Source organism: Amblyomma maculatum, chromosome 1 (assembly GCF_055883805.1).
Source record: "Amblyomma maculatum isolate TAMU_Amacu chromosome 1, ASM5588380v1, whole genome shotgun sequence".
Classification (NCBI taxonomy): domain Eukaryota; kingdom Metazoa; phylum Arthropoda; class Arachnida; order Ixodida; family Ixodidae; genus Amblyomma; species Amblyomma maculatum.
The window spans coordinates 472,729,791-472,745,666 of NC_139344.1; the positions used below are offsets into that span (position 1 = coordinate 472,729,791).

Consider the following 15,876-nt stretch of genomic DNA (forward strand, 5'->3'; position numbering starts at 1 on the left):
ACACAATGCCACCTTTACAATGCTGAGAATGTAGATGACAGATTTTTTAGAAAGCAAGACAAAAAGCGTTAATACAGTGAGTGTGCTGCACAGCAATCAGATACTAATATAAAGGGTAAAAATCAGAGAACAAGCAGTACATGTCAGATAAGGCTTATGCACGCAGGTCACCCAACATTACCGCTACATTTTAATATACTTTGTTCATCAACTTGCTTAAGTTCTAACTGAAACCCATGTTATACACCCTCTAAACCCATGCAAAACCCGATCTGCCTCAACAGCCAAATGATCAGAACCAGTGATTTTCAAATAAATTAGGCAAGCCAAGCAGCAGCAACAACAAAATGCACAACGCACCGGTTTGAAGTATGATTCGTCGGCAATGTCCGCCTTGTTGAGGGTCTTGAGCAGGAACATGGGCCAGGAAGAGGCGTTCATGCGGAAGCCCAGCGGAGGCTGCAGCATGCCCCCGATTCGCTCACAGTGCCCAATGGGCTTCACCTCCTGCGCACCCAAATGCTGGGATCACTAAACTACACTTAACTTTTTCCATGGGAATCAACTGAGCAAAAAGCGAAGGAACAAGTTTCCAGGGCCTAGCCAAGCTGTTTGCATGGCTTTATTCATTTGTGACCTTTCAGATATTGCTTGCAATAGGGACAGTGTTGGCATGTAACACAAAAAGAGTACACAATCATTCGCAAATTTTCGACAACACAAAATTCCTCGTGATCTAAAAAATTAAATTTCATGCCACATAACTAATTATACACTGTCTGCAATATTCAACTCAGGAAGGCACTGCTAAAAAAATTGACCACTTTGGAACGCAACTGTGGTGGCAGAAAAAAACAGGCAAAAATATACAGTTACAGTAGAGTCCCGCTACAGTAAACTCAGATTAATGAAAACTCTGATATAGTAAAGTGAAACTGAAGTCCCAGTTCATTTGCCATAGACAACTGTACATTACTATTCGCTTTATAATACAGACATTTTTGATAAAAATCGGTTATAGTAAAATGCATCTGGCCACGGCGACGCATTCTCACGAAATGACATCGTCGCATGCACGCTACCTAGAATCTCGAAGCAATATTTTTTTTTGTGTGAAAAAAAAAGAAAAAAAACGAGCGTTCTTTTGAATGGCTTTACAACTAGGCTTAGCAACATTCTGGAGAAGCCAACTTTACGTAAGCGCTGGAGTCGTGAGGGAAAGCATGCAGCGCATAGTAAAAAAAATCTGTCTACAAACATGTAGGGAAGGTAGCACATTCTGTTCAGAAAGTGAAGGAGAGTAAAAGTGCAGCAAGAAATGGGGAAGGGAACAAAGACCAAACATTCCCAGCACTGTGCAGCACGAGGCCGCAGTGGCAAGAACTAGGGGTGCGGAATGTGCGGTTTTGCTGCACTTGACTGCTGCACGCATTTCTGATCTATTGCCTTCTTAGTGACAGAAACAACAGTAGATGATGCTGTGTTCATGCAACACTTTAGTTTTCACATGAAACCAAGCTTGCTTGTATTCATAGCTATGTTGCCTTAATGCTTAAAGGGCCACTGTCCAGGGAAGGCCCTTTTAAGAAAAGGAGCCCAGTGTTTCGATCAGGTACCGGAGATTGTGCAAAATTCTACAGCAACACGCGCGCCGCAAAGCATCGAAAATACAATTCAAAGCTCCCTCATGCTCTCCTTTGAGAAGCCAGCTTCACCGCTCTCTGCGCTGGCCCGACGGACCCCGATAATGACGTACGTATCGGGAACGACGTCCATTGGTCCGTCTAGCTGACTGACGGGAGAAGGATGGGTGTCTACCGCTCGCAGCGCGCTTTTCCCTCGCCACGGCCAGACTGAATCCAGCGGCGCGCGCTCCCTCGACCGTTTTTTTTTTTTTTTTTTTCGCGCTCGCGGAGAGCCACGCCCCACCTCCCGCCAAACGCGGAGGAGGAAGGGGAATTTGTATTGCGGAGGCTAGACGACCTCGGAAAGGAGAGTGAAAAACCTTTGCGAGGGAACGGAAGGAGAGAGGCAGGATAGAATCGGGTGATTGCGGTGGCTGTAACTGCGTTATTAGTTACTCTTTTCAAAAACATTTTGCGGCCTTGCGTTCCAGGGGCGAAGTCTCACAGTCACCGGGGAAGAAAATATTTTCGACCGGAGGGTGGACAGTGGGCCTTTAAGAAGTACTTGCACATGACGTAAACAAAACATTGTATAACTGAAAAAAAAAAAAAAATGGACCAAAGAGACAATACGAGAGAGATGGAAGTATCTGAGTTATTTTAATTAAGCAACCAGACGTGTTCAGTAAGTAGCCAATTAGTTCAGTTAATTTGGCTGTTTTTCTTCTGTGAGACAAGTAGAAACACCTCTGCTGCACAACGAAATTTCATTCTATAATTGATTAGCATGCACTGAAGCATTGGGAAAATTTCTAAATTACCGCTATTTGTTTTTTTTGTTTTTCAGTTCTTCAGCGGCGTTATTTAAATAACTGGCAGTTATCATTTTCATATGAAGAGCTCTGAACTTCGCGACCGTATTGAGTGGAAGACTTTAGCAACCCGAAGAAAAACCTGCTGGCTGAAGTTCTTGTACAACATTTACAATGATTGTACCGGTATCAATAAAAACACTTATCTAAAGCAGCCATATTACATTTCGGAGAGACTAGACAACACAAAAAAGATTGAGTTATCAATGCCGCATTAATGTATTTAAGTATTCGTTTTTCCCTAAAACAATTCTGGACTGGAATAAGCCTCCGAATGATGTAGTTTGTGCACCTGGCTTCCAAAGTGCTGTTGAAATGATGTGATATATTTCTTCCAGACCTCGTGCTTTTACCAGCCCTGCGTTTGATGTAAGTTATCACTTATACTACTTGTGAATTCATTTAGTGTTCTATTAGTGTGTTGTGTTACATACCTTCTTTGCATGTGTTATTGTATGTAGCTGTGTCCCCCCTTCAATAATGCCTCATGGGGCTGTAGGTACTTACAATAAATAAGGAAAACACCGGGAGCCGAGATGTTTGCAGGCTATGCTTAAATGCGCTCATTTCGTGTTCACGTTCGATGCTGTCAAGCTAGATATCATCAGATATATCAAGCTAGACTTCAACAAAACATCTACCCCTGAACGCAGGTATATATATATTACTTACTTCAGAATTATTACCCACTTCAATAGCTTAAAGTCGACCTGCCGAAAGCCGTGTCGAGCTGTTACATAGCGAACACGTACGTTCCTCGATCGGCGCCCAGGAGATCCAGATCAGCGGTTAGGCGCACACTGCACGCTACATTCAGAGACACCCCACTGATCTCACGAACCTTTATGAAGTAACAGGAAAGTTCATGCGTGCATGCATGTGATTAAAAGCCAGTTTATGTTCAGAACTGGCCGTCAGGTCATCAGGCTCCTCACATGGCAGTGGCCGCAGCCCCTTAATCGTTATATGTCGTCGCCTTTATGGCAGTGCTGAACGATGGGCACAGCCTCACCTTATGATTATTTTCCTTGAAACGGTTTTTGACACATGTATATCAAGGCACAATAAAAAAAATGGTTCGGAACACGCCGTACAAAGGGGCCACCCACGATCGTTCTATCAATTAACATTAGCAGTTGTGCCGTAAATAACGTGCCAAAGCTGACGTAACAGTAATTATTTTCCAAAGCAGCTCGCAAACAGCAGCGTTGTGCCTTTCAATAATTTCGCAAGCAGAACAACTGCACGTTAAAGAACCCCAGGTGGTCGAAATTTCCGGAGTCCTCCACTACGGCGTCTCTCATAGCCTGAGTCGCTTTGGGACGTTAAACCCCACAAACCAACCAACCAACCATTCCTAGTACGATTTGTACCCGCTTTTGTAACGAGGTACAAAACAATGACTTTGTCGCCGGCTCATCATACACTGTGAGGCAGAATTTGCACCAAAAAACAACGCAAAGCGCCCACATCCCATGCAAACTCCAGGGTTCAAGCACGCGTTTCATGCGCCGACCTAACGTGTAAGCGAGAAGGCACGCCATCTAGCGGAAGCATCACCAGACGGCTTCAATGCTCCCCATAGGCGCCGCTTGGCGGTAATCACACTTTATTATTCTAGCCACTGTAGTGTCATAATGCCAAGCACTTTGTGCATATGCACTTGCAGCTCTCCATGGTTACAGTGATATCAAAACGCCTCTCTGATGACCATCCAGAAAACCTTTCAGAGCCATAGTTGTGAAAGTGACCAGACAGTGCAGACAGCTTGATTGCATATTAGTCTGCTCACTATGCACACTTGCCGCAGGTCTACTTTGCTTGCATACTTCATCGTGTTAATATGTCTGCTGTGCGCAGGCGACCAGTGTGATTGTACCACTTCAGCAAACAGATGACTAAGACTAGCTACTAGTTCAAAGCGCTCTATGTGCAAAATCAGTGGTGCAGCAAGCGGTAGTGCTTTTTCTTGGCCATTTTCTCGTGCCTTGTGCCAGTAATGCCAGCAGAAAGCGTGACTTTTGTGACTGAAAGTTCTGCACAAACTGTCAGTTTGAACAACGTCATCAAAAAGGGAAGCAAAAGACCTGGGAGAAGACAACCTCTCTACTTGGCACTGACACCACTGCAGCCAGCAAGACAAGTGCGGATTGTGCGGACGTTATTGGCACCACCAAGAAGTTCATTTGAGCATTCGAAAAGAAGATCGTCATGCTCGAGAAAAAGGAGAGGTGCCATGATGACCGTGTAACTACAGTGGTGCGTGAATACTGCACTTTTAACGACGTTGTGGGTGTCGTAGCGTGCCCAACATGCGGAAGATTGAAGCTGGTAATCGAAAAATTGAAAAGTAAGCACAAAAACTAACGTCTTTCCTTCAGCTTTACTGCCAGAATAACACATGTACTGCGTCAGTGCTTTCATGGACATATTCCTCTATTTGTACGTCGACTGCCGCAAACACCAAACAAAGGTCATGCAATGAAGAAAGAAGTGTAGCTCTCAGCACAGCTTTGTAGTAAATATGAAACCTGCACTTGCCTCGCGCACAAGAGGAGTCAAGCACGAGCAACCAGTTGGGCTTTGTTCTATCCTTGTTGCTCTGAAATCTATGCATCACAAGAGCTTCAATGCCATTGCCAAGAAGGTGCACTACTGCACTACTTGCAGTAGACACAAACCATGCGAAGATGAAGAGATATAGCAAGCCTTCCACAGCTCAGTTTGTGAAAAGAACCACGAGTGCTCATCATATGCCATGGAAGCCGAGGCCTGCAACAAGGATATGACATAGAACACTACGCACGTTAAAGAACCCCAGGTGGTCGAAATTTCCGGAGTCCTCCACTACGGCGTCTCTCATAGCCTGAGTTGCTTTGGGACGTTAAACCCCACAAACCAAACCAACATAGAACCCTACGCTTCACAACATGCTTCAGTGATGGGGACAGCAAAGCGTATGCAGCTGTGTAACAATCAAATATGTATGAAGCTGTACCCGTAATAGAGGACTATACAATCATGCGGCTAAAAGACTTGGTGCAGCACTGCGAAAGCTCAAGGTACCACTGCCCCGTGGTGAGAAACTGAAAGAATGCACCATTAACAAACTGCAAACATAGTCTTGCTCTCCTCCTCTTCATTGTTAAGAAAGTGCTTATATATTGCCTGGTTTCTTGCAATAAAAGTTTAGTTGTAAGTTAGTGCCCATCCTGTATGTCTGACTATGTCCTTGTCTGTTTAGCGCTATGTGGCGAGTGAACTGTCCCCAACTCGCCCAAGCTATCATTCTGGGAACATTCAAGACATGTTCCATGCTATATGAGCCAGTTACTTTCACTCGTGTTTAACAGATACCTCTAGCAACCATAACTATTGCCCAGAAGGTGTCTCCTGGTGCGGGCATAAAAGAGCAGAGGCGCTCAAACTCCACCAATGTCCAGGCCAAAACTATTCTGCAATATACGATAGGATCACCGATGAAGAGTTCAACACCAGAGGCATTCATTTTGGAAAACCTTCCAGGGGCACTTTCGACCACTAAACAGCGATGAGGCGAAAGCCTTTATAGCATGGTGGTAAAGCCCTCCACTACGGCACTCTTTCTTCTTTCGCTCCGTCTTCCTCCTCTTCCTTACGACTCGGTTCAGGTGTCCGCAGAGAACTGCAACAGATACTGCGCCTTTTCTTTCCTGTAAACCAATCTGAAACACTGCTGATCGCTGTACAACATCTACTTCTATATGCCGAGTGGTGCAGCGCCCGAGGAAGCGCCAAATGAAAGGCGCAGTGTGAACGAATGGATCAGATTCTCGACGGGGTCAGCTTCGTATATGCGTGAATTGCCTGGTGACATCGAATCCAGTCATGACGTCACCAGGCGATGACGTTACAGTCTCGCGGAATCTCTCGAAGAAGTGGGACACTTCTCATGATGCACGTACAGACGGACACGAGCTATTAAACGCTTTCGCCTTAATAATCGACGCACACAGACGAAGATTAAGATCTGTGGACACAAAGCACTTGTGTGTGCACTGATCTTAGTTCTTGTCTGAGTGCGCTCATTATTTCCAAAATGAATGCATCCAACTGGTCCAGCTCTCTGTTCCAGCGGCATAGAAGGCAAGAAAGAAAATGTAGCTGAGTCTCTAACAGCAACATCTGGACTTTCTGCCTTAAGACTAGGTTTGTTTCATGCCCTGCAGTAGAGACTTGGTAGCAATTGCCGCACTATGGTTCAACCAGAGACAAACAGGCTTTGAGCAAGATTTGCTTCCTTCTTGGGAATTGATTCTACTGAAAATGCTTGTGACAGTCTGCGAGTCTCAAGGATGTCTACTAAAGAAACTGCTCAGGCCAAATCCCATTGTCGCCACATAGAGCTTGCTCCAAGAACACTTTTTGAAGGCAATGCAAGGAACCGACATACGCTGCAGGAATATTTTAAGGATGCCTGCTATTAGCATCCTATTCATTCGCTTAATGTTTGTTGAAATTTAAAATCCCATTTTTCTTTGTTTTTTATTTTCAAGCAACATTACTGCTTGTGCAGGACACAAAGGTATATGAATATGGGACGTCGGAGACATGTACCATATAATACCTCATGCAAGGGCTGCACCTGTGTAACGGCTGCACTCCCACTTTAGACTAGATGAAATGAGAAAAAATGCAGCAGTGTTTACGTGGTAGCGCAAAACGTGGCACATACATCGCAGAAAGACATCATCATAAATGCCACTGGATGCTGCCCGCTTTCTCGCTTTTTTTTTCCCTTTCTTCGGCATCAATGTCACTGGCGCCTTGTTTATCATGCCCCCTTCAGAGCTTGCTTGGTGGTTCATACCAACACAGATGTGGGCCGCTCGACTTGTGTGCACGTAGCCGTTCCACCTGTCAAGGATGGGCAAGTACTTTAGCAGTTACATAGCAGCGTTTAAGCTGGCCATCATCAACTATGCCGTGCAGCACGATAAGCGTGCAGCTGCCAGGCACTTTGAAATGGTGCCATGACCGGCCGGCAGTGCCAGAGGGTAGGATGGTTGGCAGCGGCAGGTGCACGCTCCTCTCTTCCGCGTTACCTCCAAACCCTGCAATTAAATACTTGTTAATTCGACCCCCTTTAATTCAGAAATATGGATAAGTATTTCTGTCGACGCGGTCCCAGCCAACGCCCCCGAATGGCTATGACGTCGGATAGGCGCTATAGGCGCAAATAAAAAAAAAAACAAATCATTACGCAGTAAAGATGTTTTTTTTTTTCTTTCTTTCTTTTTTTTTTTTTTTTTTTTTTTTTTTTTTTTTTTTTTTGTGACAGGCATCCATTTTTTCACTCCTAAGTCATCAGCAGTCAGTTGAGATCATGACGGCAGCTTTTTGCACTGTTCGCTTCAAAAGACGTTTGCGCTATTATGCGTTGCAATGATCGTATGGCAGTGGATAGCGCCCTCCCCAAACGCGACATGATAAAATGAAAACGAGACATGCACTACCTTGCTATGCATACTTGTCTATCTATAGTCTTATGCAGCGAAAGTCGCATGCCGGGGCTAGAAGGCGACTGCAGCGTCTAGCTCCCTTTGGCACATTATTTCAAGAGTAACACCCATAGGGTAAACACACCAATGCGAGATCTGCCATTCTTCCATCTTCTCCCGATTTTTCAGTGCAATCGCTAGTTTTCTAATCATGCGGTGCACAGCAAAAGGAAGTAAATTCTCAACAGCACAAACCTGATAGCACTGGCGCTAATCTGACCGCACGGACCTTTAAACTGAGGTCAAATCGCGCTGAGATTTGATCAGCCGTAGTTCGATAAACACATGCTCCACCAGCATCATTTTGAACTCGTTCGAAAGATCATGATTCAGGCTATTTCTATATCTCAATTAGAGTCCATGAGTAAAAACCCAAAGCAGGAAATAAGGGGACCAAATTGCACGAAACATGGTTGTTGGCCCTTTTCCTAGTCGTTCTTGTTTTGCGCTGCCGCCGTTGCTGCCAAAGAGGTTTAGTATGTCCACTGAAGAGATTACCAGGCTTTTGAAAAAATTCCGAGAATTCCATGAGATGCGTGTGTCAACGAAACGAGAGTTCCGTGAAGAACACAGAGAATTGAAGGTTTCTCTAGAATTCTTCAACAGTAAGTTCGAGGAAATGACTCGAGAATGCTCTCAACTAAAGCAAGAAAATCTGGAACTGAAAGTCAAAAACCATGTTCTAACAGACGATGCTCGCTGCTGAAAAAAACAAGTGACTGAGAACGAAAGGAGGACTGTTGACCTTGAACAGTACTCCAAGAACAAAAACATATAATTGAAGAATGTTTCAGCGACACCAAATGAAGACCTCATTGAAGTCCTTTGGAAACTTGGTGAGGCCGTACATGAGCCCATTTCGCGAAGTGATATTGATGTGTGTCACTGCATTCTGTCGAAAAATTCTGCATGCCCACACAGTGTCGTCGAGTTTCATACGAGGTCGAAGCGGAACGCTTTCCTAGCGAAATCCCGGAAAATGCGCTTAGCAGATTCCGATGTCGTTGGATCTGGCACCAGCCCAATCTACGTTAACGAGCACTTGTGCCCACAACTAAAAAAGCTGTTATCGTTGACCGTCGAAAGAAAGAAACAGAAGAAATAGTGTTTTGCATGGTGCCGGGATGGGAAGGTTTTTGTGCGCAAGACCGAAACTTCTTCTGTCCTTCAAGTAAGATCGGTCAGTGATGTAGATGAAATTGACTAAGGGTTCCGAGGACCGGTCAAGTTTTTGTTGCGCAAAACCAAGATGTCTTACTTTGCAAATCTCTTTGGTGGCGAAGCTGTAAAAAAGGCGGATGTACTCTGGAATTCTTTAGTAAATCCCAATTAAAACAAGACTACTCTCCCAACTGCAATGACAATTAATAAAAGAACCGTCACTGGTGGTGCGTTAGCCACCGCCTTCAACCATTATCGTTTCCATCGCTAGCACCTGTCACGAAATCGGCGCACATTTTTTATTAAGCCAGCGTGGCGCGAAGCCCACGCTACGCCGCATCGGAGGTTCTACGACATTCCAGAAATGTCTCCTCACCGCGCGAGAGAGCACGTAGCTTTGTACGCGTCGGCGTCACCCTCTTTCTCATCACCCGGTGATGATGGTGATTCATCAGTCCCGAAAGATGCCAGCTGTCTCCAAAACATTCGACTGCCTCTGACCAACGACGACGCGCGGCTCGACGGGAGGAAGAGGGAACGCTTCAGCAAGCGAAGACAAGTGTGTGTGGTCACTAGCCTTGGCGTGTTTTAACAGACAGAGGCGGTGCGCCCTTTTTAAGGAGGGTGCGGCGTTTTTTTGAGTCAGTCAGTCAGTCAGTCAGTGATTGCGGTGTGTTCACTAGTGCTACGGCTGGACTCCCGGAGATCACCCGCTGCTGGCAAGCCTACAGACCTGCGAGGGAGCGGCGCTCGTCTTGCATGGCAGCCACATGGAGACTCTCGAGACGTCGAACTGCAACAGTGCCCGATGAACAATTTGGTGTTTATGTGACTCTCTCGTGTTTGATCTCTGTTGTAAAGCCTCTGTGTTACTGAATACCTCTGTAGTTGTATGCTTAGCATTTGTTTTTCTGTGAACCTCTCTTCTGTGCAATTTTAGTGTCTGTGCATTCCTCTGTATCATCTCTTGCTGTGTATAAAGTGTGTTTTGTTTGTTATTTCTGACTCCGACCCTTACTCTGACTTGAACCGGCGACAGCTGGGCACCAAATGGCCACCCTCTTTTGTCACTACAAGGTAGTTGAATGCCAGCTGAGCTTGCACACGCAAGTCAAGGGCATCTCCTTTGCGACCGGAACAGCTACCCCCACTCACTCTAAGGGTGTCTGGGAGTGTGCGCACCGTTAAGGGTGCATCGCTAATAATCCTCTAATTATTAACGGGTGACAACATCACACATGATTTGAATTCGATGAACCTAATGAAACACAGCACGTGTGATAGTGCTTTCATGACATCTGTAACGACGGCAGAAGTTCCAAATGCATTTCTATCTCTTAAGAACAATAAAAGCTGCGACACTGACGGATTACAGATATTTCCGGTAAAACATGTCATTCATGTTATAGCTAGAGTTTTAACACATCTAATTAACTTAATATTTTGGACAGGCATTTTCCCCGAAAGACTAACTGTCGCCAAAGTTTTAGTTATTTTCAATGGTGGGGATCGAGGCTGTATATCTAACTACAGGCCAATATCAATTCTTCCAGTTTTTTCTAGAATTGAAAAACTAATTCATGATAGAATGAGCAGCTTTTTAAACAAACATAACATCATTACACCCTACCAATTCGGGTTTACAAAGAATTGCTCGACAGAAAGTGCGCTACTCCTCCAAAAATAATTTTGAAAGCTTTTGAGCGAAAACAGTACATGCTTGCAATATTCATTGATTTTTCAAAGGCGTTTCATCGTATTAACCATATAACTCTTACTGAAGAACTGGAATATTAGGGTTTCAGAGGTAGCTTCTTGGTTCTTTTAAAAAGCTACTTGCATAATCGGCATCAACAGGTCCATATTAATGATTTTAAATCAGAGCTGAAAACTGTCTGGTGCGGCGTTCTGCAAGGAAGCGTTCTGGGACCCTTGCTATTCAACATATACATTAACGATATAGTTAACATTAACACATCTGCCCACTTCATAATTTACGCTGATGACACTAGTTTGCTTTTCCCCGGCCAGTCCTCACTCGATCTCCAAGTCAAAGCTAATAAGGTGCTCGATTTGATAAACAATTGGAGTATTTCAAATTCATTGATTTTAGACACATCTAAACCAAAGCCGTACTATTTCGCCCTCGCGACAAAATTGCAGATACAAATATGCATCTTTTTATCGGTTCCTCCGACATAGAGATAACACCACAGGTCATAAGCCTGGGTGTTATTTTCCATGAGAATATGTATTAGAATCCACACATCAGCCACATTCATGCAAAACTCGCTAGCACAATTGGCGTGATGTCGTGGCTACGGATCCTCTTGCCCCAGAATATCAAACTGTTACTCTATAATTCATTATTCTTTTCCACTTTGACCTACTATATTTTCTAATTTGGGGCACTAACCACGCCAACTGACATTAACATTCTTTCTAGGTTACAGAAAAAAGCGATGCGAATCATCATTAATGCTAAACTTGACGCCCATAGAAAACCAATCTTTGATCAACTAAAGATACTACCCGTTACCGCCTTGCACAATTCCATTCTTACCGTACACTACCGTCCCGGCATAGCGAAAAATAACACATACCTTAAAGACCTAGCCTCGTTAACACTACGAACAAAAGTATACAACACACGTAGCTCTAGAAGAACGGCTGATTGGGCGAGTTGGTGAACCATGATGGACAGTAATGTATATTGCGCAAAAAGACGAGACAAAGAGGAGAAGTGGACAACGACTCTTTGTCTCGTCTTTTTGCGCAATATACAACACGTAGCTCTGACCATTGGGTAGTACCTCGCACCCTAACAAATTACAGACGACAAATGTTAAAATACTGTTTACCAACCACTCTTAACTCAGAATATGCCTCTGTATTGTGACAGCGGACTGTGAATGGTACTGATGGTTCCTTTTTCCTGTTTTTGCACTCACACGAATTTTCTCAGTGTTTCTCACAGCTGTACTACTGTGATCATCGCTGCTGCTTCTGCCAAATGTCTCTCTGCAGGGCGTCAAGCCTCCAAAAGGCTTTTTGCCTACACCCGCAGCATTGTGTATGTGATGCTGAAAATAAACTTCTGATTCTGATGCTGAAAGACAAAGTGGTTTAGAAGACAACGCTTCTACGGGAACCAGGATAAGTCTATCCGCAAAGACAAAAAATCTCCGCAATACGATCCAGCAGCGGACGCCGCTGTCACTGCGCGTCTGCATCAAAGCTTTCTCGCTCGGCAGGACATATGGAGACTATAAATGCAAATTTTTATGACCATGGCAATGTCCTGTTTGATATTAACCTTCTCTTGTGTGTCATCGCAGAGAGCTGTTCGTGTAAAGCATGCGGTGAGGATTTGCATCTGGTTGAAGATGCTGCACGGCAAGGAGTTGCTTGCACATTCTCCCAGCAATGTGTAAAACTGTTCTCAGATCCCCAGTTCAAAACATCCAAACGGAAAACATCAAGCAATGCGGCTCAAGCTGACATCTGAGGTCATTTGAAATTTCTGCAGGGCAATCCACTGTCCACTGGTTATTCAAAGCTGACTGACGGTGATTATACTTCATGCAGAGGGCTACATGACAGGTCACTAAGGGGTCTGGAGGGCAAGGCAGCTAGCACAGAAAAAAAGTATTGATAATGGAGGTGACTAACAGGCTGGTGGCTATTAAATATTCATGAGAATGTATATTTTTAGAGTGCTGTATTCTAATAAAGCTCTTTCTTCAACATGTAATTTTGCTGCATTTTACCTTTTTTTTTTTTTTTTCAGATAGGGGGATACAGATTTACAGCTACTGAGTAAACACTACAGAGAGTCTACTGAACTGGAATCATCAACAATTATTGAGAGAATATCAACTTAAAGGCAATTTACTGCAGATTTTAATTTGGTTGCACTAGTAAAAAAAAAGCTAACAAAAAAATATCCAACGTTCAGAAAACAATAATCCTAGTTTAGTATCACTACCTCAGATTGCTGATTACAATGATACCAAGATGGATACTCTAACCCTAGCAGATCATGAGAAAAAGGATCACAAACACAGGCTAAAATGCATGGAAGGAATAGGGACTACCCCGTCCCCTTAAAGGGACAGAACACTGGAATTTAGGTCCCACATTTTTTTTTGGCGCACAGGAAGGATTGATGTCTAAAGCGTTCGATTCTATAGCGATTTTGGTAGAAACACGGTAGAAAAGTTTTACCGAATCAGTGCATGCGCCCGTTTTTGTGTAGTCCGATGCTGGAAACTATGAGCAGCGACCACGATGACTGGTGGTCGAAAAAAAACACTTACCAAAAACAAATATAAATTTCACTTGCCAGAAAGTAATTAGACATTTTTTTTTGCTAACAGAGTAATGTCCTCCTTAGTTGCACACTCAAGGCTGCTACAGCACAACAACGCACGCCTTGTCGACGAAAGTTTTTGTGGGCACTATCATCGCTTCATTCAACGAATTACAAACACTGTGGCGCCATCTAGTGGCAAAACCTGAAAGCATCCCTCTCGCGGCCTCGCGGTGCGAAAGTAGAGCTGGTTTTTATTTAAGGACAGTGTAGAGAACACAAAGTATAATAAATAATGACAAGCACTCCTAGAAGAAAAAAAGAACAGTGTGCACATACGAACATCGGCGACATTCTGCTGAGATGTAGTCACGTGGAGTACTACACCGAAAGTAATAGAGTTTCTCCACTAGATAGCGCCTCAGCTGTTTTTATGCGATTTTCAATGTCAAATTAAACATAATCCCATGACATATTTTGGCCACTCATGAAATAACTCTTCAGATCTGAGGTTGTTTTAGATGATCTTTTTTTTTTTTTACATTGCTTTACAGCTGAACCCCGTTATAAGGGACATGGATGTAACAGACAATCGGGTATAAGAGACACCCTACACCCAAATGGTTGGCTGCCCTATGACTTTCATTAACTGGACCTCCTTTTTAACAGATATTGGATGTAGAAGACAATTGACTATAAAGGACAAAATATCCCTTGAAGTTTGGTACTCAGCCTAGCTTGTAACAGGCATTTTAACATTAGATGCGGCACCATCCATCGCCAGGTTCAGTAGCAGCTACAGTGGAACCAAAAGAGAGACACACCTGTGCCGTCATTATTAATTATAACTTCAGCAAACAAAGAGCAGGTCAGTCAGCTATAAAATGACTAAAAGAAGCCCCTGCAGTGGGAATGTAATGCAGAGAAAGAGCACAAGTGCAACTGCATATGCAAGCAGATCTGAGTGAGCATATTGGGAGCACGTGTCGGGTCCTCCAATTCAATGGAGCTTCCTATCACAAATTACCTTAACCATTGTGGATACTGGCATGTTCGAATTATCGGGCGTTTTCTCCTATTGAAATACATAGGGCCATGCCGAGACCCGAGCGTCAGTTCGAATTAACCGTAAGTTTTAACCGAGTTCGAATTAACGAGGTTTTACTGTATTATAAGTAGGTTTTTATGGTATGTAAGAGTGGGTGTCACACAGGCGCAGTGAATGCGGAGCACATGGCAGATTAAAACACATTGGTGATGGAGGGGTGTCCCCTGCTGCAATACCTAGGATAGCACAGGATAGATTCCCTAATATTGCGTCGGGTGAATCCACTAGGCGACATGAGTTTCTACACAATGCAGCCTGTAACACCTCTCACAAGCTTGGCCAAAATTGGTGCCAGATGCTGCACGCTGCCTGTGCTCAACGGGAGCCAACTGCAATTATCATGTTTACCAACTCCCAAAGCCAAGCAACAAAAAGGACTAGAAGGGTCAGCATACACACGTAAGCCTGACAACTTCCCTTCCCACTTGGACATAAGGACACACATGCTCACGCTTGCTGCTGGAAACTGAAAGGTAAAAAACAGCCTGGCATTTGTTTCTCTGGTTCCCTCTCATCAGGCCACTGCAGCAGTGGCAGCAACTGCACACGATGTTAGGACTGCTATGTGGTTATGAACTCACATTTAGAAAGGCAACAATGACAGTGAAACAACTACGCACATGTGCCACCCCCCCCCCCTCCTCCCCCACAAGCATAATGGACCACTTTCACCACAGATACAGGTTTCAAATCACACTGGCTTTGTTAGATCTAAGTGTTGACCCATCAAGCTGCAACACACTCAGACCCACCTCGGAGTCGACGAGGCGCCAGAAGTCGTTCTTGTTGTCGCCTCCGTCGAGGCGCAGCCGCAGCCGGGGCCCCTGGATGCCCACCACCGTAGCAATGCAGGTGGAGGTCACATTGCGGGGGTCCTGGGCCTCCAGCTTCATGCCCGCTCGGAACTCATTCTTCGGGGGCACCGGATTCTGCACAACGGGCCACCCTCATCGTCACAGACAGCTCGGGAATGAGGAAGACAGCCTCACCCGATGCTCCTTCCAAGGTTAATCAACTTGAGCCTGCTATAGCTTGACACTGCAGGGTGCGGAAGGTGAACTGGGATTTACCGTACCTTCAACAAAGTCATGAAAAATGTCCACTGGCTGAACCACTGCAAATAACCCTTTGACAAATATATTCAGCTTCCTTCTTGGTAAGTGTATAGTTATCAGCCTAGCTCCCTACACTCCAAAATAAGGGTCTCTAATTAGCTCTACCTTGCACCAGACGTGGCCACTGTATTCCCCCTACTTCT

The 15,876-nt window shown here is 44.5% G+C and overlaps 1 protein-coding gene across 5 annotated transcripts in view; it reads right to left on the minus strand.

Annotated features, from left to right (window-relative positions):
- The window catches only part of Scm (Polycomb protein Scm), a 200,311-nt gene that overhangs the window by 115,379 nt on the left and 69,056 nt on the right, over positions 1 to 15,876 (minus strand). For all 5 annotated transcript variants that reach the window (XM_084605586.1, XM_084605580.1, XM_084605569.1 and 2 more), the window contains 2 exons: positions 15,371 to 15,547; positions 361 to 507 (listed from right to left, as the gene is read on the minus strand). In XM_084605586.1, coding sequence (XP_084461712.1) covers positions 361 to 507; positions 15,371 to 15,547 — 324 coding nt within the window. The remainder of the gene's footprint in view (positions 1 to 360; positions 508 to 15,370; positions 15,548 to 15,876) is intronic.